The 14,021-nt window shown below is 40.1% G+C and overlaps 1 protein-coding gene across 1 annotated transcript in view; it reads right to left on the bottom strand.

Annotated features, from left to right (window-relative positions):
• LOC114668677 (interleukin-17 receptor E) overlaps positions 1-13,243 on the bottom strand; it is an 88,732-nt gene extending 75,489 nt beyond the window's left edge. The window contains exon 1 of the mRNA XM_028824552.2: positions 12,857-13,243. Coding sequence (XP_028680385.1) covers positions 12,857-12,988 — 132 coding nt within the window. The 5' untranslated portion in view covers positions 12,989-13,243. The remainder of the gene's footprint in view (positions 1-12,856) is intronic.
• Positions 13,244-14,021: the final 778 nt, after the last annotated feature.

Here is a 14,021-nt window from a genome sequence, read left to right as displayed (position 1 = left end):
GAATGTTGTCCCCGTAAGTACAGAGGGGACGGATGAGGGAGAGAGACCGCAGCCCCAAGATGGAGAAAGCACCTGTTCACATTCAGTTACATCCGTTTCATTACTATTTAAACGATCACGAGGGAAAGAAAAAGGAGGGGAGAAGGAGAGGAAGGAGAAAGATGGAGATTTCATTTAACAACAACAAACCATCATTTCCTGCTATTTTTCACATCGCGCTTTGTATCCAGTTTGTTTCGCATTCCGCCGGATTCACTTCAGCTCAATCATCGCCAGAAACCCCGGGGTTGGACTTCATTATCCACCATATGCTGAGGAAACACGGTAAGATTGTTCCATTTTTTCCGGGAGATTCAAACGCGTCCATTCTTTCTTCATCAGTCATTCGTATTCAGGACAGTAATATACCAGGACTCAAGTTCACGATCATTGTCATTTCAGTATTCATTCATTATTGTTATTTGTTTTTTATACGTTACAGGGGCAAGGGAGGGTTTGTTATTGTATATATGAGGTTTCACGTTGATGCTTTGGTGGAGGGACATAAATACATACATACATACATACATACATATACACACACTGTATATATCCCACTGAAGGATGTCGGGCCCTCAGGCCACCCTCATGGAGTCTGTTTGTGACAGTTTGGTCAGAAACATGCACACCAGTGGCCTGCTGGAGGTTATTTTGCAAGGCTCTAGCAGCACTCATCCTGTTCCTCCGCACACAAAGGAGCAGATACCAGTCCAGCTGCTGGATTAATGCCCTTCTACGGGCCTGTCCAGCTCTCCTCATATAACAGCCATTCTCCTGGTATCTCCTCCATGCTCCCGAGACTGTGCTAAAAGGGTTTATTATATGGAAAATACTGGGGTGCCCCAAGGAGAGCTTTGACCATGGCTAAGCTAACACACTTTGACAGAGCTGCATTTTTCTTCTATCTACTGTGGTGATTCCCAACGTGGGGCGCACGCCCCACTTGGGGGCAATTCGAGAATTTAGGTACGTCAAAAACAATTTATAAAATGAAAAAACAGAAATTCACTGTTAAAAACGATAGAACAAAAATAATTTTTTACAGAGACATTTATATAAACATAGAAAGGATAGTGAAGAACCCTTTAATTCATGATTTTACAACCGGCTTGGGTTTATCTACTTAGAAATCATTTTTACCATTAAAATAATATAAATTGTAACAATGATTATAAAATGTTGCAATATAACAAAAATATAAACCAATCAAAATATTACAGAAAAAGCTGTCATTAAGGTTATTTTATATTTATGAATATCACGTCTCATTATGTGTTCACAACTGTATTTGCTGCATTTTCAGATTATATATTTTTTTTAACAATTTCTTAGTGATTTCTTGGTCAGTACTTCAACTATCCTTTCCCTCTTTTGTTTCCATGTTCTTTGGAAGCTTGTTTAGACCAAATTAATGACATTATGGGCTTCCTCCACGTGAGTAGGTGTTCACTTTTTGAACAGGTAATAATAAGAATAAGGTATATGTTACAGTGGGAGACATCATAATTTTAGAGAGGCCTAGGTGGGGCATGGCCAAAAAAAGGTTGGGAACCACTGATCTACTGTATCCGCCTATTTAAATTAAGAGTTTTATATCAACAAGGCACGAGTCAGAGTGCAACAGCTTACAAAATGGTCCAATCTCTTCAAGTACTGCTTCTTTATAAAAGTTTGAAAACCAAATCTTGTACTTCCAGTTTCATTTGCACCAAGGCAGGTGAAGCTGATTCACAATTGCTTAGGTTTCCTAACTGGATAGATCAATATTTTTGAAGCTTAACTGACTGTTCATGATTAAGTGTTCCCTTAATTTTTTGAGCAGTGTAGAAAGCTTTTTTTTATTTGAAGATTAATGTGAGCTAAATGCGGTAGGTGGATCTTCAACATGTGGTAGCTTGATGCTTCACTGTATGATAACAAACAAAAATTTGCACCAAGTATTCTTTTCCATTATTTTGAAGTATTACATTTTCACATCCATCTTTTGAGACAGTCCTGTAAATATGAAACACGGAGAGGTTTTTTTCTGTTCACAATGCAATATATCAAACAGATTTCCAAAATGCACGTTAAATATTGGCATGTGCGCTTCTGACAGTTCAGCTGAGAGCACAGCCTTACTACTCTGGCGCCTTAGAAGTAGACTTTACCTTAACATGGGGTAAATGACTCTCCAATGTATGAAAATTGCTCTTTGAACCTCTGTCATGGGCTGCTAGACTGCAGTTGTTCTGATCTGCTGGACGGATTTCTCTTTCTGTTGTGAAAGATCAAGTGGGCAATGCCACACACAGATCAGTACAAGGCTCAGCCTGAACAGTCTGCTTTACACTTCATAGTACTGCTACATTTACTTTGATTTACTTCAGTCTTTTGTTTAAACGCCAGCTCTTCATTGCCCCCAGGGAGTCACCATACAGGTTATTGAGAGTTAAACATCTTAACTTTCATCACTTTCAGCCAGAGATAGGCCTCATAATACAATGCTATTTTAAGCCCGCTATTGGGTTTGATTTAATGCACCGCCTACAATAATGAAAGCAAGAGTAGGATAAAGCGGAAAGAATTACTAAGAGCACATTTAGGTAGGTAGAAATTAAAATGGGGTCAGGGGAAATACAAGAGGCTTGAAATCAAAAGATATTTGCGCTCTGTACCAAAACTTTGCGCATATCAGAGCGTTAAATCTTTGACCTACATGTTGCCCAATGTGATTGTTTCTAAGAGAAATTTCACCTTCCACAATAATTAGATAATGAAATTAATGAGATAAGTACGGCGCTTAAAATACCTAAAGTCTAATTTGTCTCAACTTCTGGCACTCTTACTTCAATGTATGCTTAAAACAAGCACTACAGAAATCAAAAATGATTGGCCCATTGTTGCATCTTTTCTATCAGATTTCTTTTGAGCCATTTCACTCTCACATCTATAGCCATAGAAAATATATTGTAGTCTGTATCCACGTATAAGCCAGATATACAGAGGATATTAAACGTCTAGATGTCCTTACTTCAAATTCAGTTTTGTAGATGTAAAGGCAGAAATCACGACAAAACACACAACTTCTTCTGTACCTTTAATACGATCTTGTAATCAGCAATTTAGAAGTGGAAAAGAAAGGAAAAATTTTGTGTTTAAAAATGTGTGACCACACACTCTTAAAAATAACGGTTCTTTAATAGCACTGTATGGTTCTTTACTGGGTTGTGTGGTTCCTCATAGAATCATTGCTTGACAAAGCTCAATTTCTTTCTGTGATGGATTCTTTGCATATGAAGTTGGTTCGTTGTGCTTTGGAAACCTTCCTAATATTTGGAAAAAAACTAAAATCTTTAATGTATGCTAGGTAACCTAGCAGGACACTAACAGAAACTTGGTCTGTGTTATTATATACAGCAATAGACACAACGAACAATTTAGTTATCTATTCCTGATTATTTACTGCATGTAGTGCATTACTGATCTGAATAAATAAATACTTCTTTCTGGAACCTTCACGTGGATGGATCTTTTGGGAATCAAAAATGAATCCTTTATGGCATTGCTCTGAATAACCACTGTCACAAACTCGACAAACAGCCATAGCAAGGTTTTGGGCAGCCACCAGTATATTGTTACCTGGCTACAAAATTGAATAAATTGATGTACTGAAGTATAGAGATCACAGTCCCGAACAGAACTGAGGGGAGGAATTTAAAAGGCCAGTATAGGAAGTGACCTCAAAAGGGGTCGGAACCGGAAGGGTCTTCTTCCATAGACTCGGGCCCGGAAGTGACTTCAAAGGGGTCGGAACCGGAATTGATGTCATCAGGGCTAGGTGGAATTTGCCGTGAACGGTCTGCTGTAAGGCGCACTCGCCTACCTCCCGGTCTGGTTCAGAATTACTCTCATTCAAGCCCCTTAGCAGCCTCCCATGCGCATGTGTGTGACACCACTTGGCCACCTTTATTGCCCCACTGGAGCCCCAACTACAAGACACAACTCTCAGGTTCAAATAAATTATATTTATTTAATAACAGTGGCCAAAAAACACAACCACAGTTCTACAAATTTCTCTCCTTTGCAGCCGAAAGAAGAAGAAGAAGAAGAAGAAGCTCCTCTCTACCTCCTGACTGTGATTCAGCTATTTGAGGAGAGATGGTTCCTTTAATGTTGGACCCAGGAATACTGGAGTACTTCCAATGTCAAGACATTGCATTGTGGAAGCACTTCAGGGTCATGCGGAAGCTCCCTTAGGGAGACCTTCTTCTGGCAGTGCCCTCTGGTGGGACAGTTCTAATTACATGTCCCATGGAACTCTGCAGGAGTCCAAACTGGGACTGTACCAGAGTAGCACTGCCACCGTTAGCCCTGGAGAATAAACTGTCCTCGATAACCAGTCTGTCCATTTTATGATCTCTATGACTGGGATAAGGATGTAGAATCGTCCACTTATGTAGTCCATCCATTATGGCCAGTAAAGCCAATCCATCCATTCCAGTATTTACAAATGATAAAAAAATACCTTTGAATGCCTTGGTAGTGTAAAGTATGACCTTTTCTAACTGGGATTGTAACAGACTAATCACGCTCCATAATATGATTTGTACAAATGTAATTTGCTTGAAGACTTCTAGATTGAATTGTGCAGACAACCATTGGCCACAAGAATCTAACAAAACTCTAAAAGGGTCATGTTTTTAAAAACAATACACATCTAAGAGAAATATAAAAGAATTTCAAAGGCATTATGCATATTATTACAAACTGTGGAGACCACCAATAAAACAGGAGGAAATATGGTGCCATCAGGATATTGCAAAGATTAGGACACCCCTCCAAAGCTGAAGACTGGGCATGGAGGAAGCTCATCAGGGTGTACCCGCTCACTTCTGCTCCTTCTTGAGATAAGTTAACAGTAAAAGTGAAAAACAAAAAAACAGAAAGGCTAAATGTCATCTATCTAGAAATGAATGTATGAGAAAATGATTTAAGTAAGTGTCACAGAGTGAGCAGGTATGTACTTAGCATTTACACGATTTATGTTACACTGAAAACAAGCTTTTACCTGCACATTCTAATAATTCAGTATTTCTCAGGCTCTTAGCACTTTTAGAAACTTTTCCTACATGCCCTTAATCTTGGTCTGAAGCAACCAGCAATTTTACCTTGAGACTTCAACTGAGATTTTAACGCTCCACTTGGTGCTCCTTTCAAAAATGTTATGCTTAAGAAATGTGAAGTACAGTTACTCCTAGACAACTGCAACCAACAACTAAGAGCAGGACATCTACAGTGGCATACAAAATGGTTGGGCACCCTTGCTTAAAATGTCCGTTACTATAAATAGTTAAGTGAGCAGAAGATGAACTATCACCAAACGACAAAGTTAAAGATGACACATTGCTTTAATATTTCAAGCAAGACTACATTTTTATTTCCATCATTCAAAAGGTACAAAATACCAAAATAATGAAAAGGGCCTGAAGCAAATGTTTGGGCTCCCGACACGATCAGTACTTAGTACGACTCCCTCTGGCAAGCATCACAGCTTGTAAACACTTTTGTAGCCAGCTAAGAGTCTTTCAGTTCTTACTTGGGGTATTTTCACCCATTCGTCCTTACAAAAGACTTCTAATTTTGGAAGATTCTTGAGCCATCTTGTATGCACTTCTCTTCTGAGCCACACTTTTTCGATTATATTTAGGTGAGGGCCATGGCAAAACCATCAGCTTGCACCACTTGAGGACTCCACTGTAGATTTGGAGGTGTGTTTCAGATCATTATCTTGCTGAAGGACCCGTCCTCTTTTTAACTTTTTTTTACAGATGGTGTGATGTTTGCTCCAAAATTTGCTGGTATTCATTTGAATCCATTCATCCCTCTATCAATGACACGTTTCCTATGCTATTGGCTACAACTCAAGCCCAAAGCCTAATCGATCCACCACCATGCTTAATAGTTGGAGACTTGCTCTTTTTCTGGAATTTGGCACCATTTTTTTCCCCCAAACATACCTTTAACATTGTGGCCAAAAAGTTCTGTTTAGACCTCATGAGTGTCCACAGGACTTGCTCCCAAAATGCATCAGACTTGTTTAGATGTTCATTTGAAAATGAACTTGAATTTTGTAGCTAGGTCGCAGGAGAGGTTTTCTTCTGTAGACTCTACCATGAAGGTCATATTTGTGTAGGTGTTTCTGCACAGTAGAACAGTGCACCACAACTCCAGAGTCTGCTAAATGTTCCTGAAGGTCGTTTGCAGTCAAACCGGGATTTTGATTTGCCTTCCTAGCAATCCAGTGAGAAGTTCTTTCCGAAAGTCTTCTTGGTCTTCCAGACCTCAACTTGACCTCCACTGTTCCTGTTCACAGCCATTTCTTAATAACATTACGAACTGAGGAAACAGCTACCTGAAAACGCTTTGCTACTTTCTTGTAGCCTTCTCCTAGTTTGTGAGCATTAACTATTTCATTTTTCAGAATTCTATACAGCTGCTTAGAGGAGCCCATGCCTGCTGAGTTTTAGGACAAGATTTGAGGAGTCAGAGAATTTATACAACTTCGCAATTTGTACCACCTGGGGCTTCCTAATGATGACTGTGAACAAGCCAGAGCCCTAAGAGCGAATGAAAGTCTGAGACCACCTTAGGAAAAAAGTTATCCGAGACCTCAAATATCTTGGACTACCCAAACTTTTGCATGGTGCTCCATTCCTTTTTTCATTGTACAATTGTACAAAACATCACACTAATTTGGTATAAAAAGCTGGAAAAAAAAATTATGGCTTTTGGTTATCATCTTCTCCTCACTTAACTGTTCAAAGTCACAGCCATTTTAAGCAAGGGTGCCCAAACCTTTGCACGCCACTGTATGTCAATTTTACATCGCTTGAATTTAAATAAATATGTTGTCTAGGAAAGCTATTGAGCTACCACAAGACTATTTGGGCTACAGTTTTAAATACATGACATTGTAAATTGCTGTTAATAATGTGTATTTAATGTTGTCTACTTTGTAATTGCATTTTCATTATTGTTATTTATGAATATAACTTAACTGTTACAAACTATTCAATAAACAAAACTGTGATAACTGACTCTTTGAAGTAACGAAGAACTGTAAAATGTACCAACTTTCAAATTAGTTAAGTCCTTGAATGCACACGTTAAGCCCTGTGCACATTTTTGTTAAGATCATGCATGGACACAATACATAGAACAATTACTATAAAAAATAAAACAGTTTCAGTGCGCAACACATTTTGTTGATTTTGCTAAAGGGTAACTATGTGCTGCTAAGAATTTCCATCTCAGTACAGTAACAGTAAAAAGGAACAAAGAGCAAATTGTCAAATGAAACAGAATGCCATATTGAGCAGGAGGATTACTTCTTGTTATGACATTTGAATGATAGTCTGAACACAGAGTGGCCTTTCATGAGAAGGGTTAATTTACCCAGTAACTGTTTCTTCTTAAACAAAATTGTTTTTTTTGGTGTAAATATGTTTTATCTAACTGCCTTACCTTAACCTTTCTTATTTCTATTTGTCTGTTTTATTTCATTCTGTCTGTTACCTGTTATTAGATGCAACTGAGAAGGCAAATTTCATGTTTTCTTGTGTAAACGTGACTAAATAAAGAAACCTAAACCTAAAATGGTTTATACTTCATCTAATAAGATATCTATGTAGTCTGCTAGACATAGAAATGATTCTATAATTACTGTATAACTATTTAAAAAAAAAATAAGGTTACATCAATGAACACTTTGGGATTTGGAGTTATTCTGCAACAGTGCAGCTTTATTTTACTAAATATATTATGTTCAACATTCCACACTTTAGCGAGCGGTTGGGGGCGGTACCCAGACGGGACACCCGGAAGGACCAGAGGAGGGATTACGCCACCTTCGGACCACGAGGGGGAGACCGCCCTGGCGGCTATGGGGACCACGGGAAAGGAGCATGAAAGCTCAACCCTATACAGGCCAGTGGTCACTGCCAGGGGGCGCCCAAATGCCTGGAGAGCCCTGGCCCTCAGCACTTCTGCCACACCCCGAAGTGCTGGGGGGGATGAAGACCAAGGACACCAGGAGTGCTTCTGGGTGCCCAGCACAGGGAGTGCTGGCAGAAGCTCATTGGGAGGCACCTGGAGCACATCCTGGTGAATATAGAAGGGGCCACCTCCCTCCATTCGATGGCTGGAGCCAGGTGGAAGAGGACGGAGCTCGGAGGAGAGGAGGTGGTCAGGAGAGAGATAGAGAGAGTGGCATTGTAAAGAGGCCTGGACTAAGGGTGTTTGGTGCTGAGGCACTGGGTTGTGTGTGCTTCACTTTATGTAAATAATGAATAAACGTGGGTTGGTGTTTGAACCTTCGGTGTCCGCCTGTCTGTGTCCGGGCCAGCTCCCACAACACATAGAAAAAACTTGACACTAACTTTTTCTTAAAGAAAAAAAAGTAACAGTCATTTACAAGAATAGTTTGAAATTATCTTCTGGCTGCACTCCTGACCAAACTGTATTCTGTGAATTAATAAGGTGAAAGTCTTGCATGCATATTATATGAGTACTTTCAAAGTTGATATATGATGTGAGCAGATTTTAATGTCTCTCTATTATATAAGAAAAAAATCTTGGGTTGAGACATGACCCTTTTGGAAGGACACTTTGACATCCCGCGAGAACAACCAACTTAAAACAAGATCATGGACATCTAACCTCGCAGTTGTTGGAATGAAACACTTCCTGTGCTCTCAGCTCTTAAAAACGTTATACGTTTTAGATGACACGTCAACGACTAAGCGAAGAAGAAAGAGCAGCACGTCAAAAAGAGACCCAAAAGCATTGGAGAGAAAAGAAGTGCAAAAATGAATAATAATCCATCCATTTTCCAACCCGCTGAATCCGAACACAGGGTCACGGGGGTCTGCTGGAGCCAATCCCAGCCAACATAGGGCACAAGGCAGGAACCAATCCTGGGCAGGGTGCCAACCCACCGCAGGACACACACAAACACACCAAGCACACACTAGGGAGAATTTAGAATCGCCAATCCACCTAACCTGCATGTCTTTGGACTGTGGGAGGAAACCCACGCAGACACGGGGAGAACATGCAAACTCCACGCAGGGAGGACCCGGGAAGCGAACCCAGGTCTCCTAACTGTGAGGCAGCAGCGCTACCCACTGCGCCACCATGCCGCCATATGAATAATCATCTATGGGCAAATTCTGAAAATATGGAAAGTAATAATCAGCCCGGACCAAGTGGAACTGAAAATCTCCTAGGTCCAATCGGGGTCAGAAATAAAAGACTTCATAAAAAGACGTTCAAAAACGTTGGAGCGATACACATTCAGAGCAAATTAAAGAATATGAAAGTAGTAAAATTCAAAAATATCAAAAAAAGAGAAAGTAAAGATCGCATTAGAACAAACAAATGGAAATTACTCAAAATAACAGAACAGCAAAAAAAGATTGAATATATGAGCATTTCTCAACCTATAAGTACAGTGGTGTGAAAAACTATTTGCCCCCTTCCTGATTTCTTATTCTTTTGCATGTTTGTCACACAAAATGTTTCTGATCATCAAACACATTTAACCATTAGTCAAATATAACACAAGTAAACACAAAATGCAGTTTTTAAATGATGGTTTTTATTATTTAGGGAGAAAAAAAATCCAAACCTACATGGCCCTGTGTGAAAAAGTAATTGCCCCCTTGTTAAAAAATAACCTAACTGTGGTGTATCACACCTGAGTTCAATTTCCGTAGCCACCCCCAGGCCTGATTACTGCCACACCTGTTTCAATCAAGAAATCACTTAAATAGGAGCTGCCTGACACAGAGAAGTAGACCAAAAGCACCTCAAAAGCTAGACATCATGCCAAGATCCAAAGAAATTCAGGAACAAATGAGAACAGAAGTAATTGAGATCTATCAGTCTGGTAAAGGTTATAAAGCCATTTCTAAAGCTTTGGGACTCCAGCGAACCACCGTGAGAGCCATTATCCACAAATGGCAAAAACATGGAACAGTGGTGAACCTTCCCAGGAGTGGCCGGCCGACCAAACTTACCCCAAGAGCGCAGAGACGACTCATCCGAGAGGTCACAAAAGACCCCAGGACAACGTCTAAAGAACTGCAGGCCTCACTTGCCTCAATTAAGGTCAGTGTTCACGACTCCACCATAAGAAAGAGACTGGGCAAAAATGGCCTGCATGGCAGATTTCCAAGACGCAAACCACTGTTAAGCAAAAAGAACATTAGGGCTCGTCTCAATTTTGCTAAGAAACATCTCAATGATTGCCAAGACTTTTGGGAAAATACCTTGTGAACTGATGAGACAAAAGTTGAACTTTTTGGAAGGCAAATGTCCCGTTACATCTGGCGTAAAAGGAACACAGCATTTCAGAAAAAGAACTTCATACCAACAGTAAAATATGGTGGTGGTAGTGTGATGGTCTGGGGTTGTTTTGCTGCTTCAGGACCTGGAAGGCTTGCTGTGATAGATGGAACCATGAATTCTACTGTCTACCAAAAAATCCTGAAGGAGAATGTCCGGCCATCTGTTCGTCAACTCAAGCTGAAGTGATCTTGGGTGCTGCAACAGGACAATGACCCAAAACACACCAGCAAATCCACCTCTGAATGGCTGAAGAAAAACAAAATGAAGACTTTGGAGTGGCCTAGTCAAAGTCCTGACCTGAATCCAATTGAGATGCTATGGCATGACCTTAAAAAGGCGGTTCATGCTAGAAAACCCTCAAATAAAGCTGAATTACAACAATTTTGCAAAGATGAATGGGCCAAAGTTCCTCCAGAGCGCTGTAAAAGACTCATTGCAAGTTATCGCAAACGCTTGATTGCAGTTATTGCTGCTAAGGGTGGCCCAACCAGTTATTAGGTTCAGGGGGCAATTACTTTTTCACACAGGGCCATGTAGGTTTGGATTTTTTTTTCTCCCTAAATAATAAAAACCACCATTTACAAACTGCATTTTGTGTTTACTTGTGTTATATTTGACTAATGGTTAAATGTGTTTGATGATCAGAAACATTTTGTGTGACAAACATGCAAAAGAATAAGAAATCAGGAAGGGGGCAAATAGTTTTTCACACCACTGTATTTGCAACCAGAGTTTTCATAACAGTTTTAATCGCGCCCCCCCTAACATTTTTTTAAAACCCTAATTATATATATTTAAATTATATATGGATTTTTTTTCTCATTTTGTCTCTCATAGTTGAGGTATACCTATGATGAAAAATTACAGGCCTCTCTCATCTTTTTAAGTGGGAGAACTTGCACAATTGGTGGGTGACTAAATACTTTTTTGCCCCACTGTGTATATATAACTTTGTTTACATAATCTGAGCATAATAATAACCCGTGACCCCTGACCATCATGTAGCGTGACATTCCCCTGCAGCAGCTCAATTTCAAACTAGTCGCCGCCTCACTCCCACAAATCAGACAGGTTTGATTTTTGTTTGTAGTCATTGGGGTATGCGCTGTGTGCATGACAGCTGAGAACCAATGAATGGTCATGAGAAAGTACAATGCAGATAAAGCAACTATGAGGAATAAGGAACATCAGTGTTTTGGATTTCATAAACAGAAGAGAAACACTTCTGTCGGATGTCTTGTGTTTTATGTACCAGGACAGAATGGGGGGAAAAACAAGGGGTTAGATTGTGGCTGAATTCACTATACCAGGTAACCCTTGGTACAGAGTTGGCTCCATCGGGCAGTATGCTATCGGCTATTATTCAAGGGAGCGAAGGACGACTGTGCTGAAATGTCCACACCCATTGCTAAATGTTACCATCCAGTAAAGAGATCAGCAAATCTAAATTATCCCATGACAAAAAGTCGGGATCAGTAGACTTTTTTTTCTTGGCACGTTTATTACAAGATGATGCAAAAATATATTTAAATATTTCAAATAGTCAATGTTAAATTTTATTTGCAAAAATAAACAGGAAATTTGAAATCCTCATATTCTAAACCTCCAACTGAAATGATCAATAAGATGCAAGTGAAGGTTAGGAAAAGATGAAAATCAAAACGGATTATAACGGTCGTAATTGTTACACACAAGGCGTATATTAAGATGGCTCGGCTGTGATCAATCATGTGGGTGCAATCAGCTGACTGCACTTATCCCTTTAACTGTGCTAATGTAGGTTGATTTTTCACACATTTACTGTTACTATTGGATAACTTTAGTTATTTATGTGCCCTTCATAAGTTCTAGCTTTTCGTAGAAAATCAGGAATAATTCAGTGTCAAAAACGTGCAGTAACAGAGGAAATGAAGGAACTGGTCAGATATGACACTGCATGTGCAGTAATGTTGATGATAAGTGGAGTGTTTGTATATTAATTTTTTTTAAAAAGACAAATCGTTAAAAAGAGAAACATTTTAATGCATGGCACCACAGATGGTAGTTTTGCCAGATTTATAAAATGGGCTACAGGGATGGCGTATGTACAGTATGGAGATTAAAATGTTCTATTGTTGTGAGGTTTAAACCGAGTCTTCGGTTTCACCCACATACCTAAATGCATTTGTCTTCGACTATCTGGCGACTCTACAGTAGTTTCAGATCTAAAGCGTGTGCGTGAATGCCCTTCGACGGTAAATGGTGCCCCAGAGTCAGACAGAATGCGCTCCGGCTCCCCGTTTTACAGAAAGCGGGTTATAATTAGAGTTCCTAAACAAATTAACATAATAAACGACTTAAACAAATAACGATATGACAACGAGGATGTCAAAAGAACACAAATGTAGCGGTCTAGGAGCTCTGAAGCGAGACGAACGAGACTTACCAGGTTAATCTCGAAGCCGTACTCTCGCACCTGCTCGTGCCCGCTCTGCGCGAGCCGCAAGCCAAAGCAGGTGAACGCGAAGAGGCATGCGAGCCGCAGAGCCTTCCCGTCTAAGTTCTGGAGACGAGCCATCTGCTACTTCTGGGAATTCATCTCGGAGGCAGCGGTTTGCGCTCCCAGTAACATTTCCTTTCTCGAGAATAAGCAACTTCCAGGAAGAAACACTAAAGAAGACGCTAACGCTTCACTGGATTTATGCAAGGGTAAAGAACGCCCACGTGACTGCCACAGGTCTTCGCTGCCTGGTGGGAGGAGGATGAGGAGGAAGAAGAAAGCCAAGTTAAGGGAACCGCAGCAGGTGTGAGTAACAGATTGATTTCAGTTTCCGCCAAGGAAAACGAACGTCATTTGATGTGTCGAGGTGGTGTTGTAAGTTTTCCCCTCCAAACCAGGTTAATGGATCAAATAAAAAAAATACATGTTGTCAGGGACACGAGTTCAAGTTCCGCTGTGATTATTTGTTGTGTGGAGTTTTCAGTTTTCTGCTCAGTGATCTTGATTTCTAAAATATTCCAAAAGTGTGTTCAGATTGTTGGTGATCTAAAATTGGACCCCTTGAGTGTGAGCGTGATGTGCCCGGAACTGGCATCCAAGAAATCGGCTTACGATGCTTCAGGTTTCAGCCACAGAGTGACAACCCAATATGGGCACCAAAGGAAGATCGAAACATTTTTTTTAACATTTAACTTTGGGCAAGCTCAGAATTCCGTTCAAAATTCCCCAATCCTTACTTATTTTACTAATGTTTTGGTTGTAAGGATGGCAGTGTGGTGTTGTCGTTTGCCTGAAGAAGGGGCCTGAGTTGCCTCGAAAGCTTGCATATTGTAATCGTTTTAGTTAGCCAATAAAAGGTGTCATTTTGCTTGGATTTTGTTTAGTACACTAATGCATGAAAACAACTACAGAAACAGTTCAAATAAAGTATGAGTGAATGAATATTTCATTTAAATAAAAGAAAACACATAGCAGCCAGTTTGCTTAACACGTTGAAATCCAGGCCCGGTCACTATCTGGGAGTTTTTCACAGACTATTGTGGCTTGCCTTCTAAAACAGCAGAATGCGCATGTGCACCAAGTGAAAGGACGCTGCCCCGTTTAATCCGGC

The sequence above is a fragment of the Erpetoichthys calabaricus genome, chromosome 18 (assembly GCF_900747795.2).
Source record: "Erpetoichthys calabaricus chromosome 18, fErpCal1.3, whole genome shotgun sequence".
In the NCBI taxonomy this organism is placed as follows: Eukaryota; Metazoa; Chordata; class Cladistia; order Polypteriformes; family Polypteridae; genus Erpetoichthys; species Erpetoichthys calabaricus.
This window is presented reverse-complemented; position numbering and strand designations above follow the sequence as displayed.